The sequence below is a fragment of the Ptiloglossa arizonensis genome, chromosome 4 (assembly GCF_051014685.1).
Source record: "Ptiloglossa arizonensis isolate GNS036 chromosome 4, iyPtiAriz1_principal, whole genome shotgun sequence".
NCBI classification, from domain to species: Eukaryota; Metazoa; Arthropoda; class Insecta; order Hymenoptera; family Colletidae; genus Ptiloglossa; species Ptiloglossa arizonensis.
Window position 1 is genome coordinate 22,069,239 of NC_135051.1, and position 25,763 is coordinate 22,095,001.

The following is a 25,763-nucleotide window of genomic DNA, read 5'->3' on the forward strand; positions in this document are numbered from 1 at the left end:
CATCATTAAGATAATAATTTTGAACAAATTTTATGAAATAATTTTTTGTAGGACAATATCCAAATAATACTTACTTTACTAATTGCTATATAGCATGTATAATATGAAGGCTCTTTGAATGAAGACGGTTAAAACATCACTTTGACCAGTATTATGATTTCTATGTTATTATAACAAGATGCACTTTTCCTTTCATAATAATATTCACAATGTTCTTAATTTTATAGATAATACATAAAATAATACAGTTATACATTGCAGAATTTCTATTCTGGCACGATACTCATTTTTTTGTTTCTGTAATACCATGTAAAATAGGTTGTGCTATATTTAATTGTGAGAAGTTTAATAAATTAATACATTTAGGCGTTACAAGGAATATATGGATTCTATAACTGTAACAATAAATCTTTCAATATTTTCAGGTTTTTACAGTTCCTAGTTTAAACTGGATAGAGTAGTCATAGTATAGATTTAATTTGTACTAATGTCTATTATTCAATTAAATATAGTCTGTTTAAAAAGAAAAGAAAGTTTGCAAAATGTATTCAAATATGTTTGTTGGAATTTATACAAATGATTGCACAATCTATTATGCACAGTTTATATTGAGCTAATATCATAGTTTATACATCTCTCCAGGTATTTCAATGTACTATAAAAATATCACTTTTGGATAAATATTTGGTCTATTCCTAGAAGTGAACCAATAATAATTATAGTTACATTAAAAATCAAGTTTGTAACAAAGTCCTAAAAATATAAATCATATTTCATATGAACAAAAAATACATTTTATCTTCATATGCACCTGCTGTTAAGTACCTGGAGTTACAGAAGTATGTTATGTAAATGAAAAAATATTTAAAATATAGGAGGAGAATGGTCTCATTTTCATTCTCATTCTCATTTAACGATTAAACCTTATTGTCGATCATGTCTATATTGATTTTATAATACACATACGGGAAATAATCGTTTTGTCCAAAACCTAATCCAGGTATATCCACACTCTGTTTGAACAAATCAATATGCAAAATATTAACGAATTTGATATATTAAAACATTCATTTAAAACATTTAAAGTAAGTTTATATTCAAAAAGAACTATTTATAAAATATTTCGTTAAATAATAGTGTACTATAACTTACATCTTGATTTCCTTGCGCAGCTGTAGCAGATGAATCTAGATGAGCATACAGCTGATTGAGAACATCACGTAATCGTTTTGCACACTTCTTTTGCGGACGCAATAGAATTGCTTGAAAATTCACAGGTAAGCCATACCTGTTAAGTTATTGCTCTAATCAATATATATATATTCAGAAATTTCATATAATCAGTTATTACCTTAGAACAGATTCCACAAATACACGCAATGCTTTAACATGAATCCATGCACAGAAACATTCACTGAAATTGACCTTTAGCCAACGTACAAGAGGTCCATATTGTTTCTTTTTATCAGTTACCAGTTTTGTAATCTCATTTTTCCCTATAATACATATTAGTTAATATTATAACTATAAGCAACATAAGATGTTATATACTGTAAATTTTTCTGTTGTAGATTACTGTTCTGTTCTGTTGAATTATATTTAATAAAAATATAAGTAGGAATTTATGTAAAAATAGCAGTTACCTGCTGCTAATTCTTCTTCATTATATGTAAAATCACGGACAATGAACTTCTTCTCACGAGCGTGTAATTTAAATTCTTCAATAACTTTCTTGAATAAGGTAACAGTAAATAATCCATATTCAGAATCCTGAGTAATAAATTCTGTACTACGTGGTACTACCATAGGTGTTAATTTTTCGTATACACTGTGCCATTCCTGGAAATTTGCTCTAAAATGTTCATGTATTAATATTCGTTATTAAATGGTAACAATAATATTAAGAATAGATTATAGGAAAACTAAACATATATACCTTGGCACAATTACAAGTAATGTAGTTAAGTATTCACTATCCAAGATGAAGTGTTCCTTTTTCACTAAGTCTGCCAAGTTTCTTGTTAATAAACTTCCTCTGTACAATAGAAATTATTTAAAACTATTAGTATAAATTTGTATAGTACCAATTTTCAGTATTTAAACTTATTTAAATTAAGAATTAATTTTCTATTAATTGTAGTTATTAAGAACAACATTCAAAGCAATAATAATAAATTGAGTGAAATACATAAAATATTAAGTTCCTAGCTAGCAATGACAAACATACAAACAATGAACGTTTTAATAAATATTTTCCCATATTTTAGTAATGAACTTACGTTTGTTTCTTTTCAAGATTTTGCAAGCTGCCTTTTAAATTATTATATGTTGTAGATTTAGTTTTGAGGTCTGCATCAATCTGACCTACTTGTTTACTGATAATGTCGGCAATATTTCTCAGAGATTGTTTGATAGGATATTTTGCCAGATCCCACTGGAATTGAGTTATATATGATGGTAGATCACCTAGTAAATTTAAAATATTAGAGTAATTGTCTTGTGGAACAACATTTTTCATTTTCTATAAATATATTCAAACAGAGCTCACGAAATTTGGAAAGTATAGAATCATAACATGCAATGTTTAAATTACATGTAATACTAAGTGCTTAAATGTGCTTCCAAATGTAGTATTAAATATATATCTTTTATGATTTAATAAAATTTAGAAGCTGAAAATGATAAAGCTCTGTTGAATTATACAGTATTTGTACAAACATGTGAACAGACCATACGTATTCACATACAATATATACACAAAATAGTGAGCCTATATTATTATATTTTTGAATAGAAACATTTTATGTTCACTTTTTATATCTTTTTTATGTATCTCTCAGTTGAGATTTTTACAAAAATTTGTATACAAGTGCTGATGAGTTTATTTTGCAAAAAAGCAATTTATTCCAGGTTGTGTTCACAATTTTGTGTTTTCTAAACACATGTGTGTACACATATTTATGCATATGAATATGTATCTAATTAAATTAATTTTAGCTGGATCAAAATTAAAATAATTTTCAAACTCTGTGATAAGGAGAGTATTGACAACAATGAAATAACAGAGAAAGACTGTTTCTACTAAACTTATTTCTCTTGATTCTAGTACGCTCCTTACTAGTTATTAGCATTACAAAAATAAGCGAGACATTAACAAAATACAGCATGCAAACATTAATGTATAGAAGCATTTTATATTATCAATGTATCTTTTTTTTATATGAGAATTATTTCATTTAAATAGAGTTACTCTTCAGCTAGATAACATTTTTAAATAGTTTAAATTAATTTATTTAATTTATTCAAATAACTATATGTTATGGAATTACTTGTAAATCACGTTTGAATGAATAAAGTATGTATAATGTTCTGACTAGTCTCATCAATTAAATTTGTAACATAATTGCATATCAATATAATATTAAGCATTATCATAAAGTAACGGATTGTATACTTTTTCTTATTTATCATTAATTTAAAAAATAAATTATATTTTTTAAAATATTCATTCAAACAAAATTTATGATAACTTTGTAACTAATATAAATTTTGAGGTGTTGCATTATCATATTCTTTTTTATAAAGCTGTTAATTTGTAATAATATTGAATAAACGCACGCACGCATGCACACTTGGTTTATTAGAGTATGAATGTAATGAATACTATAAAGTATAGTGACCATCGATATTACATAATATGGATTTTTCATATATTTTAAAAATTATTCTTAGTATTATTGTCGTCTCATGTATATTAGTGACCTAAATGTTTTATACTATGAGAAATAGTAACATCAACACAGAGTATGCAACTAAGCCAAGATATTTAAGCATTTCATGCCAACTGTTTATGAGGTACTTTATTAAAGTTGATCAGTAGGATGTATTTTGTGAAATGGTAACTTGTAGTGTTGATGGGTATTGAGCACCATACTGTCTTCAAAATCTATCTGAACATGCGAAACAGTATTTTATAAGTCCATGTACCGATCGATAAGTGTTTTTAAATTTTTATTAATTGTGTCCCTTCTGTAATCTGTGCTAGCGTCCATAATACATATGTTGTACATGTATTATAGTTTGTGCAGTATTGTCCTTCTATGAAAATTATAGAAAGTAATGGTTAAAAAGCAATGTGAAAGCCAGGTATGGGAAAAATGCTAAATAATATACTAAAAGAAACGAAATTATATAAGATAGTGTTGCTGCTTCCAAATTTAGAGAACACATCTCTTACAACTGTTCTTAAACCATACTTTAGATAATATTTGTGGATATAGCTAACAGTTTACATCCACAAGCACTTGTAATTTTTAATCAATCACTTCAAATTTAGTTTTATTTAAATTAATAAAATAATTTAAAGTAATGTTAAAAGAATGATATTTTTAAAACCAATTATATTAACATATATTGATTGTACAAAAGAATTCTATTAATGAATTTAAAATTTATTTAAACATGTATCTTTCAAAATTAATATAAAAAAAAATTATGTAAATATAATAAACTAAAACAAAGTATGGTATAAGAAAATATTAAACAAAAAGAAGCTATTAAAATATTAAAAAAGGTTGATAATGATTAAGGTAATACACTGTGTTCATTCATTCATCTACATCACCTGGAACAATTGATTGAACAATATCCAAAAATATTAATCAAATATGGCCCTTTGTATCATCAAAATCAGACTTAAAAAAAAAAAAGAAAATTGATAAGTTTCTTAACGTATCTTGTAATTTGTATAAAATTTGTGAAATAGTCATAACTAGGACGCAGGAGTAAAAAAGAACTAGCTAAGAAATTAAAACATACTAGAGCATTTCCCGAAAACCAAACTTTCCGAACATATGCACATTTGTTGCAATTAAAATGTGCTAGAAACATGGGCATTTGTTTTTGTTATTTTCCAATATTTTAATTCCTGCGTGCACAAGAAATCAAATGTTGTTGCAATATCACCAAGGAAATTATTGCGATACAATGTAAAGTATTCGATATACTAGGGTTCTTTTTATTTTGAATCACAAGCTAAGTAAACTAAGCGAAGTATTTCTCCTTTTGGTACTGTCTCACTTTGTGTATGCTGTAAGCACTGGAGAGAGATTGTCATGACTTTTGTAAAGTGTTCTCTTTTCTTTTGATACATAATTGAAGTATATACAAATATATATGATGTACTTAGTCATAGATACAAAACAAGTTGTGTCTTTTGAACAATGCAAATTCAGTTACAAAAAAAGTGTAGAAAATTTACTTACAGTGAGAGAACAAAATATAATATGTAATAAGCAATGCTTTCTGATTTGACACAGCACCTTAACATTTAAAAACGACTTTAAATCATCTATTACATTAGAGGCAAAATTTGGCAGAAAATACTTCAGCGTTACAAACATTGCATATGTAGTGCAGCTGTGCAAAATTGACATTGAAGGAAATGCGCACTAGGATCATAAAGACGCTTTCATTATGTAGTGACTGGGAAGAATTGAAATAAGATCAATGTGAGTTTTAATTATTTTCTTTCCTAGATATTCCCTAAGCAAAAGCTGCATGCGAAAATTACTGTTTAAAAACTCGAGTACCATGAAATGACAACCTCTCTCTTTCTTTCTCTCCTATATCTACCTCCAAAGGAGATAAGACAAGACAAGAATCGGTCGCTAAACGGGCGAATCACGAGGTACACAGGAAAATAGGTTTGAACAAGTCTCGCAGCTATGTTGGGAATAAGGTTCGACGGGTTGACCTGGCGGTGGTAGGACGGGTACCTGGATTGGGCAAATTGCCGCTATGGTCTTGGTCTTGGTCTTGGTCGCTGTTTTGGTCCGCATCGTCTTCGTCGTCGTCGTCATTGCCGAGCGATTTGCGATTGAAGGTAGATCGATCTGCTTTCTCGGTAGTCCGATGACGTGTCGCCGACTGCCATCTGGTCTCTCCTTCGCTGCTACAGTTTGATGAAAGGGAAAGGCTCGGACTCGTAGGGGTAGGACTAGGAATAGGTGTGGAAGAGGTAGAAGCGGCGCACCAATGCGCATGGTAGCATGAATATACTGATAAAGGATCATTTGATCGGACATCACAAAGGCCTTGAGGACTGTGTGATGATTTCTTTTCGAAATCAGAAGGATGATTATGATGTTTATGACTATGATGATGCTCATGATGGTGATGATGACGCTGGTGATGATGCTGACCTAAACAGGTGGCCGGTTCTGGTTCGCATTTCTCCGATTCCTTCCACTGCTTATGGTGCTCCTTTGAAGTCTTGTGTGATGGGGTGACGGGGGTGTTTGGCGGGGTGTCCGGACCCCCTTCGGGGCTCGTGCTCTCCCCATCCATTGACGTTTGACCTATCCATTACAGCCCAGTCCCAATCTCCGCGCGATTTTTCTTACGTCTCGTTCAACTATTATTGCGTCCTACGCAAATGCCTAACGACAATGCTGTCGAAACTCAATCAAAATAACTCAAAAAAAAAAAAAAAAAAAAAAAGGGAGAGAGGGGGAAAAAAAGAAAAAAACACGGAGTATTTAGCGGACGGAAACCTCTATGTCTTAATAAAGATTCAGTTACAAATTTCAATATTATAAAATGTTGTATATTTTTATGAGACAATGATTCTTGTAATTCATTTTTAATAATAATAACTATCTAACTATCACTAATTTTATAATTATAAAACATTACATCTTCATTAAAGAAGAATAAGTTAAAAGAAAAAGTTATATTTGAATAACTATATTCACCAAAATTATGCACCTCATGATTACATTATTGAATTTTCACTTTAATATTCTTTATTTCTTTTCGTTACACAAATTTAATGTGATTACCTATATCATGAAGTAAACTTTTCGTTAAATACTCCAATGTAATAAAAACAATAAGAAGGTATTGAAAAGAAAATAATACGTAAGTGGAATGAATAAAAAACTGAAAACTGTATGAGTAAATGATAGGCAGTGATTAAAACATAAATTGCAAACAATCTATAATGCCAAGGGAGAAATAATAAACAATAGAATTAAAGAGGAAAGGAAAAAATCCTTGTAATAACTAATTGGAGCTTGGTGACCACAGTAACCCAAGCAACTCCTTGCGTCCGTTGTAAACTTTTAACAATGAATGTGGTCTATGGGTCCAGATTTGTATGTACTGTTTTGAAAATTTTCTTTCATCTTAGTACATTATACTGCATGTTTGTGTCTTAAAATTTGTTGTAGCTTTATACAACATTTTTGATGGTGCACATGTATGAGCATTTGTTAATAAAATAATAAGTAAGGTAGGGAAACAGGGTTAATGTGGTCCAAATTAAACAAAGCAAGCCAAGCAACACCACAAACATGAAAAATTATTTGTAGTAAGTAATAAATGATATGATGTCTAACTCAATAGTAATAATAAGCATTCTACAGATATATAAATTATATGGCAAAATATGATGTGTACCACAATTATTTCGAGAAACATTAATTTAAAAAATTTAAATAAAAGTATACAATAATGCTAATTGTAAAAAGTTCGCATATATTAAATTAAGTATAAATATAAAAGTGCTTAATAAAACAAACTTTAATGCTTTAAGAAATTTATATTCAGAATCATCATTAATATCATTATATCTTTAAACAGTCATTTGTAAAAAATACAATACATTAAATTTGGGTTTTTATTAAAACTCGAGTATAATGATTTTCTATAATAAAAATTTTATTAGATCAACCTTAATATATTCAATAAAAGAAAATGTAAAATGTAATTCATTTCTCCATTATATTTTAAATGCATAGATTACCTATATGTTTGTGATTCATAGTACACATCATACTTATGAATGTTAGTTACTATGTGCTATAGCAACAAGTATTTTGCCTGTATATTATTCTTAACAAAAAAAAGGAAAAAAAAAGATGTCCGTTCAGATATATTAATAAAAAAAATATGCTTTTCATATTATAATTAGCATACACAGACAAAATTTTGTTTTCATCTATTGATCTATTAATGTAGGGTACTTAGGAGAATAAGGATCAAAGACTCTAAAGTCGTGCTATTATTATCTTCAATGAATAAATAAAAAATCTTAATAAATTAACTGATACATGTTTAAGATTATCATTAAAAACAAATTCTAAGTAGTGTGCATGTTTTGTGTTGTGTATAGTATTCATTGATGTTTTTGCCAACTGATATTATTTTATGTTAGAAAACATCATACACAAAAAATCGATCGATACCTGTCTACAAGGGTCCAAAAACTAATATTTTTAATCAGTGTTCTATTCAACCTTTATATTAGTAATTTTGCCCAGTAACATATAACACATAAAAAAAAGTTAAATAATTTTGGACCCTTGAATATTTGGTAACCTACCCTCTTCCATCGGAGGATAGATGTAAATTAAAGAGCAAGTTCTAAAGATACAAGCACAACATTATTGTACTCACTATTGTTGGCCAGAAGATTTTCATGAAGCTTGTCCCTTTGATCGTCTAAGACCTCTTTCATATATGTTGCAACCTTGCGGGTTATCTGTTCAACATAGGCATCAAGCTTTCCAAGGTCATCTGACAGACCAACCAATTGGTCCAAGGTTCCAACCTTCAGATCTGGGATATGGAATTTATAGTTGACTGATAAAGTATGTTGCTTAGAAGTCAAATTGTTCATAGTTTCCCATGTTTGCTGACATGTTTTATCTCCTGGTGCAGATATTAACCAATATTCCGTCATTTTGAATAATTTTTCAAAATAAATGTCCTACTGTTTCTGAAACATTTTTTTATATTGTACAAATTATACTTTGCTTTACATTATATGAAACAAACTTAGGCTAGTCAAGCTTAAAAATACGCTTTTCTATATAATTAAATTATCCAATAATTTCATTTTTATATTGCAGTTTTTATGATAACTTAGCAACACATGTTCAGTTATCACTCATTGTATGTATTTTTACAAAATCAATAACATATTATTTCGTATGATTTGGATTCAATAACACTTTAACATTATTTTACAACGATTGTACATCATTTGTTTTATATACGCAAGTAACGATCTTCACAATTGTTGAAAATTGATCTATAAGGAAAAGATAATTTCATTAACAACCACCTGCTTCACCTTCTGTATATTATTGATCTGACATATAACTCTATAATGTTAGGGGCATCATTCATTGATTTGTTGGTCAGTTGTAGATGAAGTAATCAATTGTATAAAATTCAAAGTTTGAAAGATTTTTAAAGCATCCATGAACTTGTGAAAAGTAAAATAAAAGAAGGGGGTGTGGCACAATGTATTTCCTCGGCTACGGTATTATGTAATTAGGCGCGCTTTCCACGTGACACATACTAAGTGTAAGAATGGCGCGCTGAACTTGTATAGTGATCAATATAGGGAAGTGACAAGTATGCACGAAATTGCATACGAAAAGGTGTCCTTGAATTGACGTTGACCATGTGAAGACATTACTACGAAGTCGGGGCTATTGCCGAAATGACTTAATGGCGCCCACTATTAAACCACTGGTAAAATCGATAATACAATAGTTCTTCTTTAAAATGCATCACCTATGAAGTTCCGAATTTTATGGAAACCTAAAGTCAATTAGTACGACGAACTGTTGTCATAAATGTTACAAAATTGTGCATAAAGAAACTTTGACAGAAGCTTTCGACACTTTTGAATCATAAAATACGGATTAATAGTGTTTTTTGATTCGACAAAAAATTCTTTCTGTATCGGTGTATTTCATGTAACAAACGAATTATTTCCACTTACCAGATATTTTGTCTTACACCTTTCTATGCAGAACTCGGCAGATGCTTGAATTTCTCAAGAAATTCAAAACATTCGCTGTTCTAATCACTCGTCGCCGAAACCATCAGAAACCATTGTGACCTCACGTGATGATAATTGTGTGCTGCTGCCTTACGACCCGCCCGATAACTAAAACATAAACTGAAAGGGAGTATCATCAGCTGACTCGGGACCAGCTGCAACGATCGGTACTGTTGCCAAACACTGAAAATTTTCATTCTCAACTTTCGGTAGACTTAAATGAATTTAAAATTTTTGTTTATTAACGATTCATTCGTTATATATTGTTGGCATTAATTGTAAAAGAGATACATATGTTTCTTTCAATTTAATAAAATTACGTTTGTTACGAAAACATTCTTGTTACGAATGGAAAGTTGGTAACACTAAACTCGTTTACTTAAATACTATAGCATTGATTCTCAATCTTTTTTAAAAAAATTTCAAACTTACATTTTATTCGCAAATCCTATTTTATACTGATGCAAAATATGAATAAATTACAACGAAGTTGAAATAGAAATTAAAAACAATAAATAATCATAATATATTTTTAATTTGTTCTTGAACCACAAAATTATTATATAAATTTATACAATTAATAATGATGTAGATCATTTTTTTCTAAAGTAGAAAAATTAATATACATATTTGTTTACTGACCTCTAAACCAATCTCTAGTAATATACTAACACCTATTCCAATCGATTGACTCATTAGGAGTCGCTAGCGATTGGTTGAGAACCTTTGCTATAGTCCATAATAGCATTTGACGTAGATCTTGTTCGAGTCCATTAAGTCATAATTGTTTTCCGATTTTGGTCTAAACATCAGTATATATCATGGGTTGCGATGGCGGAACTATTCCTCGTAGAGATGAACTTGTCAGAGTTAAAAAGAAACCAGAACAGGTAATTTTGTACTCATATTTGTGCATGAGTTGTATACTGCATACAACATTAGCGTTTTTCATTTACAAATTTCCTACGTACTCTTGTCATATATAAGAACTTCGTACACTAGTGAAGTTATTTACATATATATTACATATGAAAAAAAAAAAACAAATTTAATTGTCATATATTTTATTAAATCATACACTCATAAAATGTAACTAAATTTACAGAAAAATTTATGTTTTTATGTAATTATTTCTAGAAAGATAAAGAGGCAGAGCTAGCATTTAAATGGAGACATTGCACAATAAAACAATTACCGCTACAGCCACCAGTAGTTGGTTGTGCTTTAGGGCGCCTGTACAGCAAAGAATCTGTATTGGAAGGTCTTCTTGATCGAAGCACACTCCCAGAATCAGCACAACATATCAAGAGCTTGAAAGATGTAAAAAATCTAAATTTAACACCAAATCCAGCATTTGATGGTAATAAAGCAGAAAAAGGAGATTGTTATGCAGATGGTGGTAAAAGTCCATACATTTGTCCAATTATTGGATTAGAGATGAATGGCAAATATAAATTTTGCTTTTTGTGGTCGTGTGGTTGTGTAATGAGCGAACGTGCACTTAAAGAAATCAAAAGTACAGTAAGTAATTACATTAGGAATGTTGAGATAAGGACAGATTGAAATAAAACTATCTGTGCAATTAAATAAGTTTAATGATTTATATTTTTCAATATTTACCAGATATGTCATCGGTGTCAGCAATTTTTTACTGAGGCAGATGTTATTATTATAAATGCAGAGGGTGATGATCTTAAGCTAATGGAGGAAAATATGTCAATTCGGAAGGTTGCTCAAAAAAAATCTAAGAAACAGAAGCATAATGAAGATCATAGTCAAACACAAGATGTTAAAGAAGATGAAACACCGAAGAAGAAAATGAAGAAGGAAGATAAAACTGCTACATTTAAAATTAATACTAACAGAAGTGAAGCTGAAGATCCAGCATATAAAAAAGTTAAAGACAACTATAGTGTTGCTAAGGACCCTAAAGCATCAGAAGTCTTTAAAAGTATTTTTACTACTCATAAGTCTGCAGCGGAACAGGATAGGGCACATTGGATTACATATAATCCATTTTACAATTAATGTATTATTAATTTCAATGTAAAAAGTTTTAAAAACATACAATTATTGTTTTGCACATTGACAACATTATATACAAAAATAATTAAAACATTGCAAATAGTAAAATCTTTCCATGTCGCTAAATAAATAATTTTATATTTAAAAAGGATAAATAATCTTATTATTTTTATCGTTTCTTTGATTGTTATAAATCAGGTAATTCATCTTACTAAATAGAAACATTTATAAATTAAAAGTATTGTATTACTGCTTATTGAAATTATGTTTGTAACAAAAACCGGATATTATTATACTCATGTGTATTAAAACAATAATAATTATATATCACAAATTAATAACAGTGAAAAAACTTATATTATTACTCTATTAATATTAATATAATATAATAATCCTTTTGCATATGCTTGTGCACCACAAGCAAATATGTATTTTATAAACTTAAAGATTAATGTGTTTGATAAAATACATATACAAACATATAAAATGCTACTAATGGTAAATCCAAAATATATCTTTGCAATCTGTTGGAAGTGCAAATTTATATTTATTTTCCTCGTATTTCATTAACATATTTCTATATTTATTCATAATGAACTTATATTTGGACTTAATTTTATTTAAGCGATTAAATGAAGAAATAATGTAGTGATTTTGCATTTTCATGTATGTATATCAACAGAAATATGTACATGTATAGAATGAATTAGCGACACACAAAATTTATCAAAATAATTTATATAATTTTTAAATGTATGTTGAGTACTGTATATTTAAAGGCACATAATATAGTTTGTTATTCTCTAATCGTTTACCATAGATAATTGAACATTATCTTGCATTGGTTAAAGATTTGTCAGATGTAAAGTCACATTTGAGGCACTCTGCGCACAGAAATTGTTTGAATAACTCTGCGTAATCTACCGACTGTTCGTTTTCTTCGAGAATGCCTTTTTGATATTAAGCAATTCCATCGATTTAATAAACAGAGGACAATAATTCCTACAATAATGATTCCTGCCATGTAACGCCACTTACTTGTAAATATTTCACTATTATCTTCATCAGTTTGTTCTAATTCATCAATATTATTCTGCTCTGCATGATGCAGTGTAGGAATGTTTGCACCACCAACTCGCCTTCTAAGCCACAGAGGACTTGAATCTTGCAAAACTGGATTTACTGCAACTATGGTATCTCTCATGGAGAGTAATTTCTGAGGTTTATAAAGATTTCTGGAATAGAATCAAATTTATGAATAATATTATTTAATGATGGTAACTTGTAAATGAAATACCAATATAACAAAGTTTATAATTACTTACATAGGGACAGATTCATTCAGAGGTCTTGGAATAGCAAGAATGATAGTAGGGCAAGATGGAAGTGGTCGAATATGGCCAGTATTGGTATTTTCAGGTAGTAATACTTTACTATGACGTTTTAAATGACTATCTTCCATACGTTGTGGTAATTCGTTACTATCTAAAATGCTAGGCTTTTCAAGAATTTTTGCCTTAGTTTGACTTTCGTCCGTAAAAACAGTTGCAACGTGACCTGTTGTTGTATACTCTAGTATAGCATCAAGCATCCAAAAACAAGCTAATAATAATGTAACGTTAATAAATTATATATATGTATACAACTAATTCATTAAATTAGTATTAATTTTAAAACATACGTTTTTGTAAATGACTATCATCAATACAGTTTGAATCCCCGTAAACAACAATTCTGCCTGGTACAATATTTATTTGATCTTTTATATTATTTTTGTCTAAATTTTCTTTATCTGCTATTATGTTGCTGTCATAGTTATCATTATACATTTTTTTAGTACTCCTATAACCATTTGTTTGAAAAAGTCCAAGAATTGGCATAGACATTGTAGATCTTGATTCAGATTCAAGAACAAGTTCTTGTCCTTGATCGTATAATTCCGCATAAAGAATAATTCCATCTTTTGGAAACCTTGATTAATAGGAAAATGTATTTCTCATACTATAAACTATATACAAGTAATACAGACGAATATATTTTTAATAATATTATCATACCGAGTAATTGTAGTACCAGAAGCAAAAGCAACAGGTGGATGTTGACCAAGAGTAAACTGGCCATTGCGCACTTGATCCCCAAATGCTATTCCCCAGTTAGGATATAGTAGATCATTTAGGGCTGGTACATTTGCTCCTCCTGTATCTGGGATCCACCATTGTCGAGTATTTTCATCATAAAATTTTACCTTCCTCATAACAGTGACATTATACCAATCTGCAAATATAATTACGGAGAGACCTTCTTCTTCTACATCTCGTTTTAATTTAGCGACCTGAAATAAGTTTGCCATTGTTTAGCGCAATTAATTAAATGTTATAGAAAAAGTTATTATTAAAAATTGTACAATGCATGCAAGATCACCTCTTCAGGAAAAAATTCTTCTTCTGTGTCTACGATAAGCAAAGTACCATAGTTTCTAGCATTAAAACAAGTAAATGGAGCACCAAGTACTTCTAGGTAGTAACCGGCATTACGTAAATGCTGATACATATCTTTAAAGTTCGTGTGAATGTGATCTCCATTCCAATCAAGGGGGTCATTTTTTGCGCGTAAATCATCTCTTGGGAAATATCCCGGAGGATAACGTAAATTATGATATTGATCCCATAGAATACGTTTTCTATGAAATAAATATTATTTGTTCTAATTATATTAGTATTCATAATGATATTAAAGAAATTAATTTTTTTTTATTTACTGGCGGGGTGGTGTAGGAATAACCTTTGCCTTTAAAGGTAATTCTATTTTAGATTGTCTCGGTTTTTCTTCTCCATCACTTGGTGGCGATTCAATTGTAACAGATACGTAGCCTACATAAAAAGTTAAACTGTATAAATAGAAATTTTATACAACACAAATACATAAACAAGGAAAGTAAGGCATTGTCAACCTTGTGCTATGCCTTGCCAGTCACGAGCAGATGATGGAACTGTTATTGCAACTGCTAACCACCCAGACCACGGCCAGAGAACGTCACTGTGAGTTATTGATACATCTATTCGTTCACCATTTCCATTACCGGTATAAGGATGCCATAAAAGATCTGCTACGTGTCCAGATACTCCCAAACCATTTATTATAGTTATATTTACAATTGTAGGCATACCAGTGTGATACACAGCTTGGGTACAGTATGGCCACATATACTGACATTCAGTTAGGTCTATATAGCTAGTAATATACGACATATTATACATAATTATAAATAATGTTAAATTAATATATTTTACAATATAATGTAAAAAAGTAAGTACCTTGGACTAAGTGTAGCAATCGGTGTATATGAACGAAGAAAATGAAATGCTCGTAACAAATCTAACTTTCCTGCACCTTGTTCAAACATTCCAACGCCAGGTAAGCGACGCGCCGAACCAAGTAATGCTTGTTTCATACTTGCTGGAGTTACCTTATATCATATACAACTTCTAAATTAAATTTTTATTTGCTAATATAATTTTAAAGTAATTAATATATAAAAATATTAAATAGCTAATGCTATTGTGTAGAATACATAGAAAAGTACAAATTTAAGATATAATTACTCTTTGTTTAACAGTTTGAGATCCATCTGCTTGTACAAATCCACTGGCTAAAAGTGCTACAGCACCAGCAACAACAGGACTAGCAACAGAAGTTCCAGACAATGTTCTGCAACCTGTTTGTAATGCAGATCCTCGTACTCCTGATCCATATGTAACCAAATCAGGTTTTACTCTTCCATATCCAGATGGTAACTCCCATGTTGTCATGCCTCGTGATGAAAATCTTGCTATTTGATCCTCCCAATTAATTCCACCTACTCCAATGACATCCATTTGATCCGCAGGATTATTTAAAGTACTGTATTAAATAAAATTAAATTCACTTATGAAGAATAATTTAAAATTCTGAAATCAAGAAGAGTGAATTTTTAATTCCTTACCCATATAAAGGTCCATCATTACCAATTGCTGAGATCATAATCACACCATTTGCTGTTAGTTCCCATACTTTATCAACAAATGGATGATCCATAAAGTCTGGCCCTCCAATACTAAGATTTAGTACTGTAACTTTTGTAAGAATAGCATAATTGAATGCATCCAAGAACCATGAAGTATATGATACCTATAAAAAAGCAAAAAGTTTTGCAAAATTTTGGATTTAAGTAGGAAATATATTTATAAAAAAAATAAAAGGTACCTGAGTATTAGTAAAAATACGAAAAATATGAAGTTCAGCATCTGGTGCAAAACCAAGACAATCTATACAAGATGATGCAATAACTCCAGCTACAAAAGTTCCATGGCCTAATCCATCTTCCAATGTCTTTTCGTTTGTCCAATTTGATCGTTCTTTTATTTTTTTAAAATGTGGATGGCTTGCTGCTAATCCAGTATCAAATATTGCTACCTAACAATAATTATTGTGCATACAACAAATATTTTATGATTTTTTCTTGAAGAAATTGTTTAAACTTATATTGTTTACCTTGACACCATATCCAGTAACACCCATTCCCCATAAAGCATCAGCTTGAAGTATGCTTGTAATTTGCCTTGGTATAGCTCTTAATAATCTACGGGATGTGTGACGATTGATTGATTGCCAGAACTGGTTGTTCTAAAATTTGGATGATTTCTCGGTATAACTCATATATTATATAATAATATACACTTTATTGTATCAATTAATACCAATATCTATAAAATATAACAAAGTATGATTTAGACACTTACATAATTGTTAATTTTTCTTTTAAAATTTTTATATTCTGGGAAATCAGCATCTTCTGATGCATTAACAAACTTTAAACTTCTCTGTACAAGTCTTTGTGGAGTTACTCTTCTAATAAGAGGATGATCAGTTAAAGCATCAAGACCATTATGTTTGTCTGTTTCTTCTAAGAGAACAACATCAAAGTCACTAGGGAAATTACTGGCCAAATTGTCACGAAATAAAATCTTCCAATTACGAATGCCAGATAAATTCAATGCAGCCCTTATATAATTTTCACGTGTATGAGGTTTATAATAACCCTTAAATGCAACAATGTATTCATTTTCAACAATCCTGCTAGCAAAATGAACTTTTACTTGTTCTGGACCATTGTTGTGACATGGTAATTTGGCAGTGTTAGAATTTATAGAATTGTTGCTATCGACCGAACAATTTACTTGGTTGTGCGATAATTCAATCCCATTACAAAGCACTAACAATAAAGAGATATATAGCCAGCATGTGTGTGGCTTCATACTATTAATATCAGCTGAAAAATATGTATGACAATTAACATAAATTATAAACGCTTGTCAGTATAACAATAAATTGAATTACTAGGAAACCATTTATTAACTTCTATATTTTTTCAGTGCTGTTATCTTATTGGTTTTAATAATAAAAAAAATTTATTTTAATTTCGATTATATAAACATAATTGTCTTACAGTTTGTAATTGTAGTTTGTGAAACTTACATGTAGTAGAAAGGCATAATTTATTAAACAGTGTTTCTCCCGATCATGCTTCTTTTTAACGATTTGGATAGTAAGAAGCTAATATAATATTTTTTATTTGATTAATTTTTAAGAAAACCAAAAACGGCGTAAAGGCGTTTTTTATTGTCAAAATTTTGTTTTGATGTCATAACCTCAACGTTTTCAAAATAAAGATACACTTCGATCGAAAAATCGAAATGTTCAAAACATGCATTTTCGTTCAATATTTTCACGTTCCTTACTTCTTTGAAGTACAATCGATGTGTTTCACTGGTAATAAATTGCACTTACGAACAATGAACAAACAAATCATAATGCAGCATATTATCACACTGTTTACAGAACTTCACATTGCACAGTGCTGATGTCAGTAAGAGAAATTACTGTTTGTATTATCTATTTTCCGATACAAGAATTAAAGTACATCAATTGTATTTTATATCTATAAGAAATTTATATTGTGAAAGAGTATTTGTTTGCTGAAGGAATTTCATGTAAATTACATCGTGTGACACTTAACGAAGGTAAACAATTTACACAACTTAACCTCAAATATAAATTTATTTTTTATAAGTACGGATTTTATAACGTAAATACATGAATTTTAATGTACACAGATTGTTAATAATATATAGAAATTATTTAATAATTTAAAATACAAAGTTTTAAAATACTTATCATATGTATACTGTTTGACTGTTATATGTCGTGACTATTGAAAAGTGTTTAATTATCATATTATAATTTTGTTTAGTATTTTCTGCAAGGTTTATTTTCTTATATTTTTATTGTACAAATATTTTCACTGTGATTTTTAAAAATATTTATGTTTATGAAACTATTATTAGTTCAATATAATTATTTTAAACATATTTTCTAATAAAAATTTAGTGTTTTGTACTGTGTACAAAAAGTGAATAATTTCATAATGGCATCTAATATGCAAACTGATATGGATGAAGAGGCAGTAATTGAAATTAATTTACCATCGCCAACTCACAAAGACAATGTGACAATCAATGAAGAAAGTACAATAGCATCGGTGATCATAGAAGAACTAGATGAAAATGCTCTTAATAATATGAATGTAGATATGACAGAATTTGTTGAAGCAAATGCTTTAGAGATTAAAGATATAGCAGAAAATATTATACCAGATACATATGCTGAACAAAGTAATTCTATCATGGATATTACTACAGACATAGAAGATCAAGACATATTATTGACTGCAGATGAAGAAGATCAATTAACAAAACAATTCTTAAATGGAGAATTAACATTCTCTGAGTATTCTTTGAGAATGGACCAAGGTGTAGATATAGAAACTCTAGAAACTGATCCTTCTAGGTAGTATTCCACTAATGATTCTTATACATTACGTAAAACACCTGGCAACAAATTTTTTTTGTAGAAATGATAATGAAAATGAAGAAATAGAAACAAATGTATCTATCTATCGCAAAGCACCTAGACGTTATAGGCGAAAAAAAAGGACACTTCCTCCAGTTCTACAAGGTCTTATGGGTGAAGCAAATTTAAGATTTGCTAGAGGAAATACAGAATTAGCTGCTCAAATATGTATGGAAATAATTAGGCAAGTGATTTTTCCAAAATTAAAATGTAGGCAGCAGTTACTGTGGATTATAAGACTTAGTAGAAAAAAAATATCAACAGCTTGGATAGATCGATTAATTAAAGCAGTCACCTGACATGAAAATTTGAAGTTTAAATAATAATCCATCATTCAGATTGATTGATTCTTTTTTTTCTACAGATTCATAAACCACAATGGTTGTTGCATACAAAACATACATGTTATTTTGAGATTTACAAATAAAACATTATAAAATATATATTGTGATACTCCTTCAGACAAGTACCAAGTGCTCCAGAACCATTTCATACATTAGCTATGATATATGAAGCAGATCAACCAGAGAAATCATTACAATTTGCTTTAATAGCAGCACATCTCAGTCCAAGAGATGCTGATCAATGGGTGCGATTAGCAAATATGTCATTGGAAAGTGGAGACATTAAACAAGCTATAACATGTTATAATAAAGCAATTCAGGCAAATCCAAAAGATATAAATTTATATGAAACACGAGCACGACTTTTAGAACGGAATGGAGATAAGAAAGCTTACTTAAGGGGATTTTCAAAATTAGTTCATCAATTGGAACCTGAAGATGGTAATAATATAGTTAAGTATGCTAAAATGTTGGCTAAACGATACATGGAGGAAAATAACAATGAGCAAGCATTAGAAGCAATGGAAAATATTTTTTCAAAGTGTCCTACTTTTATTACTCTGGAAGAAGTTAATATTATGACTGAAATATTAATAGCACTAAAAAGATTTAGAAAATGTTTAAATATTTTGACTAAATATACAACTATCTGGGTAAAATATAAACATATTAATGATAAACAGAATCCATACATAATGGTTAAAAAATCTGAAAATGAAAAGAAAGAAGAATCAGAAGATAGGGATATAGGTGAAATAGAGGCCTGTGGTATACCAGATGATGTTGTTGTTGATTTAAAAGCAAAGTTTCTTATAATCCTTATTGAATTAGATCAAATGAAATTAGCCGAAAATCTTTTGTCCAAATTTTATTTGAATGAAAATCCAGAAATTTCTGGAGATCTTTTTTTAGACATAGCAGAAACTCTGATGGGGAAAAAAGAATTTGAGCGTGCTTTAGCATTATTAGATCCATTAGTAAATAGCAATAATTATAGTTTAGCTGCAGTGTGGTTACGACATGCAGAATGTTGGGTTGGCTGCAAAGATTTGAAAAAAGCAATAAAATCTTATGAAGTTGTTACAAAGTTATCATCTCAACATTTAGGTGCAAGAATAGCTCTAGCTAAACTTTATCAATTAAAGGGTCAATACAACAAAGCAATAGAAGTCCTTGATCAAGATCCTGAGTCAGATACTTTAGATCCTCATGTAATTTATCGAAGAACATTGCTTCTTTTTAAAGTAAGGAGATACGATGAATATTTTCGATCTGGAATGTTACTTTTCTCCAGACATTGTGTTCATTTAAGGAGCAAAGTTGAGTTGAATGCATTAACTAGAGCATATGGAATACGACAACGTATAGATTCATTAAAACTTCATCGACTATCACGAGGAGAGAAATTTGAAGAAGAAAATGTACCAGTCTTTCTCAATACTACAGAATTAAGTGAAAAGAATGAATTTTTCTTACTTGTTCAAATGTGTAAATTAGCTTGTAAATTAAAGAAGTATGGTTTACTGCAGAGAATATGTTTGAGTGCTTTAACATCGAAACGATTTGAAAAGAGAAACACTCATATTATGTTTTTATGTTTGCTCTCTTGCATTTACAATAATGATTCCTATCATGGATATAACATTGTTCGACAATTAATACGCATCTGCCAGAGGCCAAACTCTTGGAATTTGTTAAATATTATTGTTCAAAATGCCCAAGATTGTAGGCATAATAGATTCATTATGCGTCTTCTTGGAAGGGAAGATGTATTTTCTTATTTAAATATAATGCATGCTAACAACTGTCTTGTTTCGGGAACATATAAATATGCCCTCAACGATTACATTTCTCTTTTTAAAGTTGCACCCAGTGCATTATTGGCATTACTTATTGGTGTAACTTTATTACAAATGGCGTGTCAAAAATTATCTGCTAAAAAAAATCAACTTGTAATTCAAGGTAACTATAGCTGTATAGATAAAGTAGTTTATTTTATTTAAGAAGTGAAAGATTGCGATTTTTTTAATACTTTTATTTGTTAGTACTTTTTACCTCATTTTGTTTTAGCTATCGCTTTCCTGAAGAAATATTGTCAATTACGGGGTGAAGATGGCAAGCAAGAAGCCCATTACAATATGGGCCGTGCATTCCATCAGATTGGTTTATTACCAGCAGCTGTACATTTTTACAAATTAGTACTTAATGAAGATCCTGGAGATTTAGTTAAAAAGAATTCATATCTTTTAGACTTAAAACAAGAAGCTGCCTTCAATTTACATCTTATTTATTTAGAATCAGAAAATTACTTGTTGGCAAGAATGTACATTGAAAACTATATTACAGTTTAGATTAAGAATGTTAATTTATATTATTACTAATGCATGATTAATAATTTATTATGTATTACATACAATCGCAACTATCTACAAGAAATATATACAAACGATCAAAAGTGTAAAATAAACTATAATACTGTAAATAAACATCTAAATATTTTTATACTTTAAGAATTTTTATGACTAAACCTGCGATATAGTGTTAAGTGTTAAGTATATCTCCTTTATATTTTTGATCATAAACGTGTTGTTGAATGATTAAACATTATTGTTTTTTAGATATAGAAGTAAAATGAGTGTAACATTAGCAGCCGAACTTGAATTTAAGAAATTATGTAATGTCTTGGAAGAAATCAAGAAAGCACGTGTAGCTAAGAAAGCCGAGATTTTAGAGAAATTCATCCAACAGTGTCGTCTTATTAATAACAAACTTAAAACAAGATTTCCACGTATGGTATGATTATGAACTTTTTAATTAAATTTCATTAACAATAAATAACAACTATTTTTTAAAACGAAATTAAAAATTTGTATTATTAGGATACTTCACTCTTTTCTATAATGAGATTAATTTTGCCACATTTGGAACGAGAACGTGGACCTTCCAATTTAAAAGAGAAATCCCTTGCTAATCTTTATATTCGTGTATTTTGCTTAGGTAAAGGTAGCAAGGACGGAAATAATCTTATACGATACAAGTAAGATTATTACTTGATATTTGTTTCTTTTCACTATCAATGTTGCATTACCATTTTATATATTGAATAAAGAACACTGTTTCAGAGCTTCAACAACGAAAAAGATTGCAGGATCTGACTTTGCAGAAAAAGCTTATTGGATTCTCAAAAATAGGTTGCCACGTGAGAGTTCATGTTTCAAAATAGAACGAATCAACTTATTCCTTAATAATATATCATCAAGAAATGAAATTATTCAGGAAAAGGATGAAGCATTTAAAGTTTTATTCGGAAAAATCAATGCATTGGAGTTTAAATGGATAACACGAATAATTCTTAAAGATTTGAAACTTGGTATTGGGACAAAAAAGATACTACGAGGTTTCTCCTTTACATAAATATTGAGTTATTATATTTAACTTATAGCTTTGACTATTTCTCATTAATTTTGTTTTTAATCTACTCACTTTTATTTCATGTTAGGAGAATATATTTACAGATAATGTGTTTTTTCAGTTTTTCATCCAAATGCAAATACATTGTTTGATGTGTCATCAAATTTACGTCAGGTTTGCGATACATTGTATGATCCTCAGTTGAGATACTATCACAACATTAAAGTTTTCTCTCATATTAAACCCATGTTGCTAGAGAGGTGTAGGATTGAAAATACAGAGAAACTTTTCACTAAAGATGAACAGTATTTTATACAATTCAAGTATGATGGTGAACGATCTCAAGTGCATATGAAAGATGGTAAATATAAATACTTTACGAGACAAGGATACGACATTACAAATAATTGTGGTTACGGGGAAATTAGTTCATCAGGTATAATTCAAATATATTATAAATAAACACATTCTTATTGCAAAAAGAAATCTTTATACTTCTAATCTTTTTACCAGGTTTTATGAGTAGTGTATTTAGCCGACTTTTAAATTTACAATGTAAATCAATAATTTTGGATGGTGAATTAATGGGTTGGCATAAAGAGAAGAAACTATTGGGTTCGAAAGGAATGAATTTTGATGTTAAAAAGCTTTCAGAAAATAGTCATCATCAGCCATGTTTTATTGCATTTGATATCATTATGTACAATGATGATTTACTTGATAATAAATCTTATGAAGAAAGGCTGAGAATCTTGAAAAATGCGTTTAAGGAAGAAGAGGGCCATCTAATGTTATGTAAATCCGTTAAAATTTCTAAAAGGTATAATTAATCTTTATAAGCAACTTTAAGAATACATTTTGTGTGTATAATTTTAATTATCTTCGTTAAAAGAGAAGAAATATATACAATTTTTGAGGAAAGTATGAAAAATAAAGAAGAAGGAATTGTAGTAAAGAAATGTAACACTAAATATAAACCAAATGTGCGAGATGGAATTGGTTGTTATAAAATAAAAGCAGAGGTAATATTTTCTCTTTTTTTAATATTTATTTATAAAATTATTACTTATACATTTTTATTTAATTTTAACAATAATGTTTCAGTATTCTGATAATTTGGTACATGATGTAGACTTGATTATCCTTGGTGGTTACTATGGTGAAGGAAAATTTATGGGTTTAATGAAAAGTTTTCTAATGGCAGTGGCTTTGCCACCAGATATTCCAGGAGAGAATCCCTCACAATTTTTATCTGTTGTATCAGTCAGTAATGGTATTTCTATGGAAACCTTGAAAGAACTTTGGAATAGATTCAAAGATAAATGGCAAATAGAGTGCCCTGCAAATGTAACTCCCCCTAGGGTAAGTTTTGTAAAATAAATATGTATGTATTTAAAGCTTTAACATTAATATTTTACAGCTAGATTTACCGGATAAGTGGATTCGTCCTGAAGATTCCATTATTTTGACAGTACGAGCAACAGAGATGACACAAAGTAATGATTACCCAACAAATTACAGTTTACGATTTCCAAGGGTCAAGAATGTTAGAATTGATAAACCATGGTATAGTGTTTGTACCACCAGGGAACTGTTATCACTTGTCAAAGTGTGTGCAATTAAATGAATAAATTTTAATTACTTGGTTACATAAATATACGACTAACAGATTTTATTGTTATGCAGGATTCAAGACCGATTCAAAAGTTAATAAAACCAGATGTAGATTTCAATGATATAGAAGAAGTTCCTGAAATTAAAGTACGTAGAATAAAACAGTGTTCAACAAAATTTGAAGAGAAATTAACAAAGTCTAACATTTTTGATAATTCACTGGTTTATCTTACACGACTTTTCGATGGTAAAGAAATTTGCGTGATAAATGGAGATGACGAGTTACCTAAAGAACACATTGAAAATATTCTTTCACAACATAGAGCCAAAGTGGTTCAAACTCCATTAAAGGAGAACTACTGTATTATTGTTGGCAATGTTAAAACGGTAAAAATATAAACTATATTCTTTTATTATGTTATCAATAGAACTTCAATTATTTATATATGAAACTAAATCCTCTAGGCAAGAGCAAAGAATATTATACAATGTAAAAAGTATAACGTAGTATCGTTAGATTGGTTCAAACGGGTCACCAAGGAAGAAAATTGGTCATCATTACAAGACTTTCTACCATGGGATTTAATATGCAGCCGTGAATCTACGGAACGTCAATTAGCACAATATTACGATCAGTATTACGATAATTTTACTGTGGATGCAAACAAAGAGAGTTTAGCACGTTCTTTCAGAAAAGCTGAAGAAATGGTATTATGTATTATTATTATTCTTTGTATAACGTTAGAAAAAAATTTGGGGAATGATGATAATTTTAATACATCTATTAAAAATGTGATTTATGAGGGTACTTAGAATTCTTTTGTAAAATTGTTTTCAGGCAACTACTATTGAGTTTGACCATTTGCAAATAAAAGAGCTAGATGAAGAGTTGTTTGACAGTGGAACATCACCTTATTCCATATTTCGAGGCATAATAGGCTATTTTGATGACCATTCAGATTGGTTAAAGTTTGAATTTCGTTTTTTGGCAGGAATAATTAAAGATACTATTGATGACTCTGTTACACATGTGTTTAGCAATGAAAATTCTATCAGTTCTGAACTCAAAAGTCTAATTGACAATGAAATACAAAGACCACTAATAATCACTAAAAGCAAGTGGATTGGTGAGTGTTTCAGACAAAATAAACTTATTTCAGATAAAGAATATCTTATTCATTTTTAAAATAAAATTAGCGATGGACTTCCATTGCAAAGTATAATGTAACTTATGTACATATATATATTTGAAGATATATTTAATGTTCAATGATTCTTACTCATGCATATGTTATTTTCTGTAAAATGAACGAATTTATTTCTAAATAAATTCATGAATTAAACTATGCTGATCCGTTTTTTATTGGCATTAGCAGGATAAATAAAAATGAAAGTATAATTTTGGAATCGAGGTGTTTCGAAAGAAAAGTTGTCGTGTAAGTATATTATGCTAAGTCTATTTGTAACATAGATACCGAAAATATATAGATTCATTTTGGCTCATATTTTCGTTAAGTGCTAAGAAACTGGGTACTAGGCAGAGTGACAGTTGGACAGTTCGC

At 29.4% G+C, this 25,763-nt stretch overlaps 4 protein-coding genes across 11 annotated transcripts; 2 read left to right on the top strand and 2 right to left on the bottom strand.

The window, feature by feature from the left end:
- Positions 1 to 590: 590 nt before the first annotated feature.
- Vha44 (V-type proton ATPase subunit Vha44) lies at positions 591 to 9,980 on the bottom strand. Of its 4 annotated transcripts, XM_076308647.1 has the most exons (9): positions 9,800 to 9,980; positions 8,461 to 8,782; positions 5,778 to 6,359; positions 2,280 to 2,466; positions 1,937 to 2,035; positions 1,644 to 1,852; positions 1,352 to 1,496; positions 1,153 to 1,288; positions 591 to 1,013 (listed from the first exon to the last, which is right to left on the bottom strand). In XM_076308647.1, the coding sequence occupies exons 2-9, from the start codon at positions 8,744 to 8,746 to the stop codon at positions 918 to 920; spliced, it is 1,740 nt and encodes a 579-aa protein (XP_076164762.1). In that variant the 5' UTR covers positions 8,747 to 8,782; positions 9,800 to 9,980; the 3' UTR covers positions 591 to 917. The 4 variants fall into 4 exon arrangements, with proteins under 4 accessions (XP_076164762.1, XP_076164759.1, XP_076164761.1 ...); XM_076308644.1 differs by lacking the exon at positions 5,778 to 6,359 and having other exon boundaries at positions 9,800 to 9,973; XM_076308646.1 differs by lacking the exons at positions 5,778 to 6,359; positions 9,800 to 9,980 and adding an exon at positions 9,140 to 9,320.
- Positions 9,402 to 12,180, top strand: LOC143145346 (replication termination factor 2). Of its 2 annotated transcripts, none has more exons than XM_076308649.1 (5): positions 9,402 to 9,546; positions 9,831 to 10,026; positions 10,673 to 10,749; positions 10,997 to 11,380; positions 11,483 to 12,180. In XM_076308649.1, the coding sequence occupies exons 3-5, from the start codon at positions 10,681 to 10,683 to the stop codon at positions 11,885 to 11,887; spliced, it is 858 nt and encodes a 285-aa protein (XP_076164764.1). In that variant the 5' UTR covers positions 9,402 to 9,546; positions 9,831 to 10,026; positions 10,673 to 10,680; the 3' UTR covers positions 11,888 to 12,180. The 2 variants fall into 2 exon arrangements, with proteins under 2 accessions (XP_076164764.1, XP_076164763.1); XM_076308648.1 differs by having other exon boundaries at positions 9,403 to 9,546; positions 10,617 to 10,749; positions 11,483 to 12,179.
- A 247-nt stretch (positions 12,181 to 12,427) lies between these two features.
- S1p (membrane-bound transcription factor site-1 protease) lies at positions 12,428 to 17,891 on the bottom strand. The gene is made up of 14 exons (XM_076309091.1): positions 17,399 to 17,891; positions 16,663 to 17,192; positions 16,415 to 16,546; positions 16,127 to 16,336; positions 15,867 to 16,051; positions 15,487 to 15,784; positions 15,199 to 15,350; positions 14,835 to 15,115; positions 14,643 to 14,754; positions 14,306 to 14,564; positions 13,942 to 14,216; positions 13,566 to 13,855; positions 13,210 to 13,486; positions 12,428 to 13,119 (listed from the first exon to the last, which is right to left on the bottom strand). Exons 2-14 carry the CDS (start codon positions 17,176 to 17,178, stop codon positions 12,753 to 12,755), a joined length of 3,354 nt encoding a protein of 1,117 aa, XP_076165206.1. The 5' UTR covers positions 17,179 to 17,192; positions 17,399 to 17,891; the 3' UTR covers positions 12,428 to 12,752.
- On the top strand, positions 17,601 to 25,521 carry LOC143145581 (general transcription factor 3C polypeptide 3). Of its 4 annotated transcripts, none has more exons than XM_076309095.1 (13): positions 17,601 to 17,692; positions 17,762 to 17,943; positions 21,795 to 21,969; positions 22,056 to 22,213; positions 22,299 to 22,573; positions 22,709 to 23,023; positions 23,101 to 23,407; positions 23,480 to 23,609; positions 23,692 to 23,949; positions 24,008 to 24,196; positions 24,274 to 24,588; positions 24,667 to 24,909; positions 25,040 to 25,521. In XM_076309095.1, exons 3-13 carry the CDS (start codon positions 21,808 to 21,810, stop codon positions 25,385 to 25,387), a joined length of 2,700 nt encoding a protein of 899 aa, XP_076165210.1. In that variant the 5' UTR covers positions 17,601 to 17,692; positions 17,762 to 17,943; positions 21,795 to 21,807; the 3' UTR covers positions 25,388 to 25,521. The 4 variants fall into 4 exon arrangements, with proteins under 4 accessions (XP_076165210.1, XP_076165211.1, XP_076165207.1 ...); XM_076309096.1 differs by having other exon boundaries at positions 22,299 to 22,546; XM_076309092.1 differs by lacking the exons at positions 21,795 to 21,969; positions 22,056 to 22,213; positions 22,299 to 22,573; ... (6 more) ...; positions 24,667 to 24,909; positions 25,040 to 25,521 and adding exons at positions 18,311 to 18,769; positions 18,834 to 19,016; positions 19,295 to 21,138; positions 21,247 to 21,656.
- Positions 25,522 to 25,763: the final 242 nt, after the last annotated feature.

Excerpts from the sequence above, each read along its gene's own strand:
- Vha44 (XM_076308647.1), bottom strand. The coding sequence starts at position 8,746 with ATGACGGAATATTGGTTAATATCTGCACCAGGAGATAAAACATGTCAG. Across the intron at positions 1,853-1,936 it reads TTACTTGTAATTGTGCCAAG|AGCAAATTTCCAGGAATGGC; the intron begins GTATATATGTTT and ends TGAACATTTTAG. Across the intron at positions 1,289-1,351 it reads TTTGTGGAATCTGTTCTAAG|GTATGGCTTACCTGTGAATT; the intron begins GTAATAACTGAT and ends ATAACTTAACAG.
- LOC143145581 (XM_076309092.1), top strand. The coding sequence starts at position 18,348 with ATGGCATCTAATATGCAAACTGATATGGATGAAGAGGCAGTAATTGAA. Across the intron at positions 18,770-18,833 it reads CTAGAAACTGATCCTTCTAG|AAATGATAATGAAAATGAAG; the intron begins GTAGTATTCCAC and ends TTTTTTTTGTAG. Across the intron at positions 21,139-21,246 it reads AAATCAACTTGTAATTCAAG|CTATCGCTTTCCTGAAGAAA; the intron begins GTAACTATAGCT and ends ATTTTGTTTTAG.
- LOC143145346 (XM_076308649.1), top strand. The coding sequence starts at position 10,681 with ATGGGTTGCGATGGCGGAACTATTCCTCGTAGAGATGAACTTGTCAGA. Across the intron at positions 10,750-10,996 it reads TTAAAAAGAAACCAGAACAG|AAAGATAAAGAGGCAGAGCT; the intron begins GTAATTTTGTAC and ends AATTATTTCTAG. Across the intron at positions 11,381-11,482 it reads TTAAAGAAATCAAAAGTACA|ATATGTCATCGGTGTCAGCA; the intron begins GTAAGTAATTAC and ends AATATTTACCAG.
- S1p (XM_076309091.1), bottom strand. The coding sequence starts at position 17,178 with ATGAAGCCACACACATGCTGGCTATATATCTCTTTATTGTTAGTGCTT. Across the intron at positions 15,351-15,486 it reads CTCAAACTGTTAAACAAAGA|GTAACTCCAGCAAGTATGAA; the intron begins GTAATTATATCT and ends ATATGATATAAG. Across the intron at positions 14,217-14,305 it reads AAGAATTTTTTCCTGAAGAG|GTCGCTAAATTAAAACGAGA; the intron begins GTGATCTTGCAT and ends AACTTATTTCAG.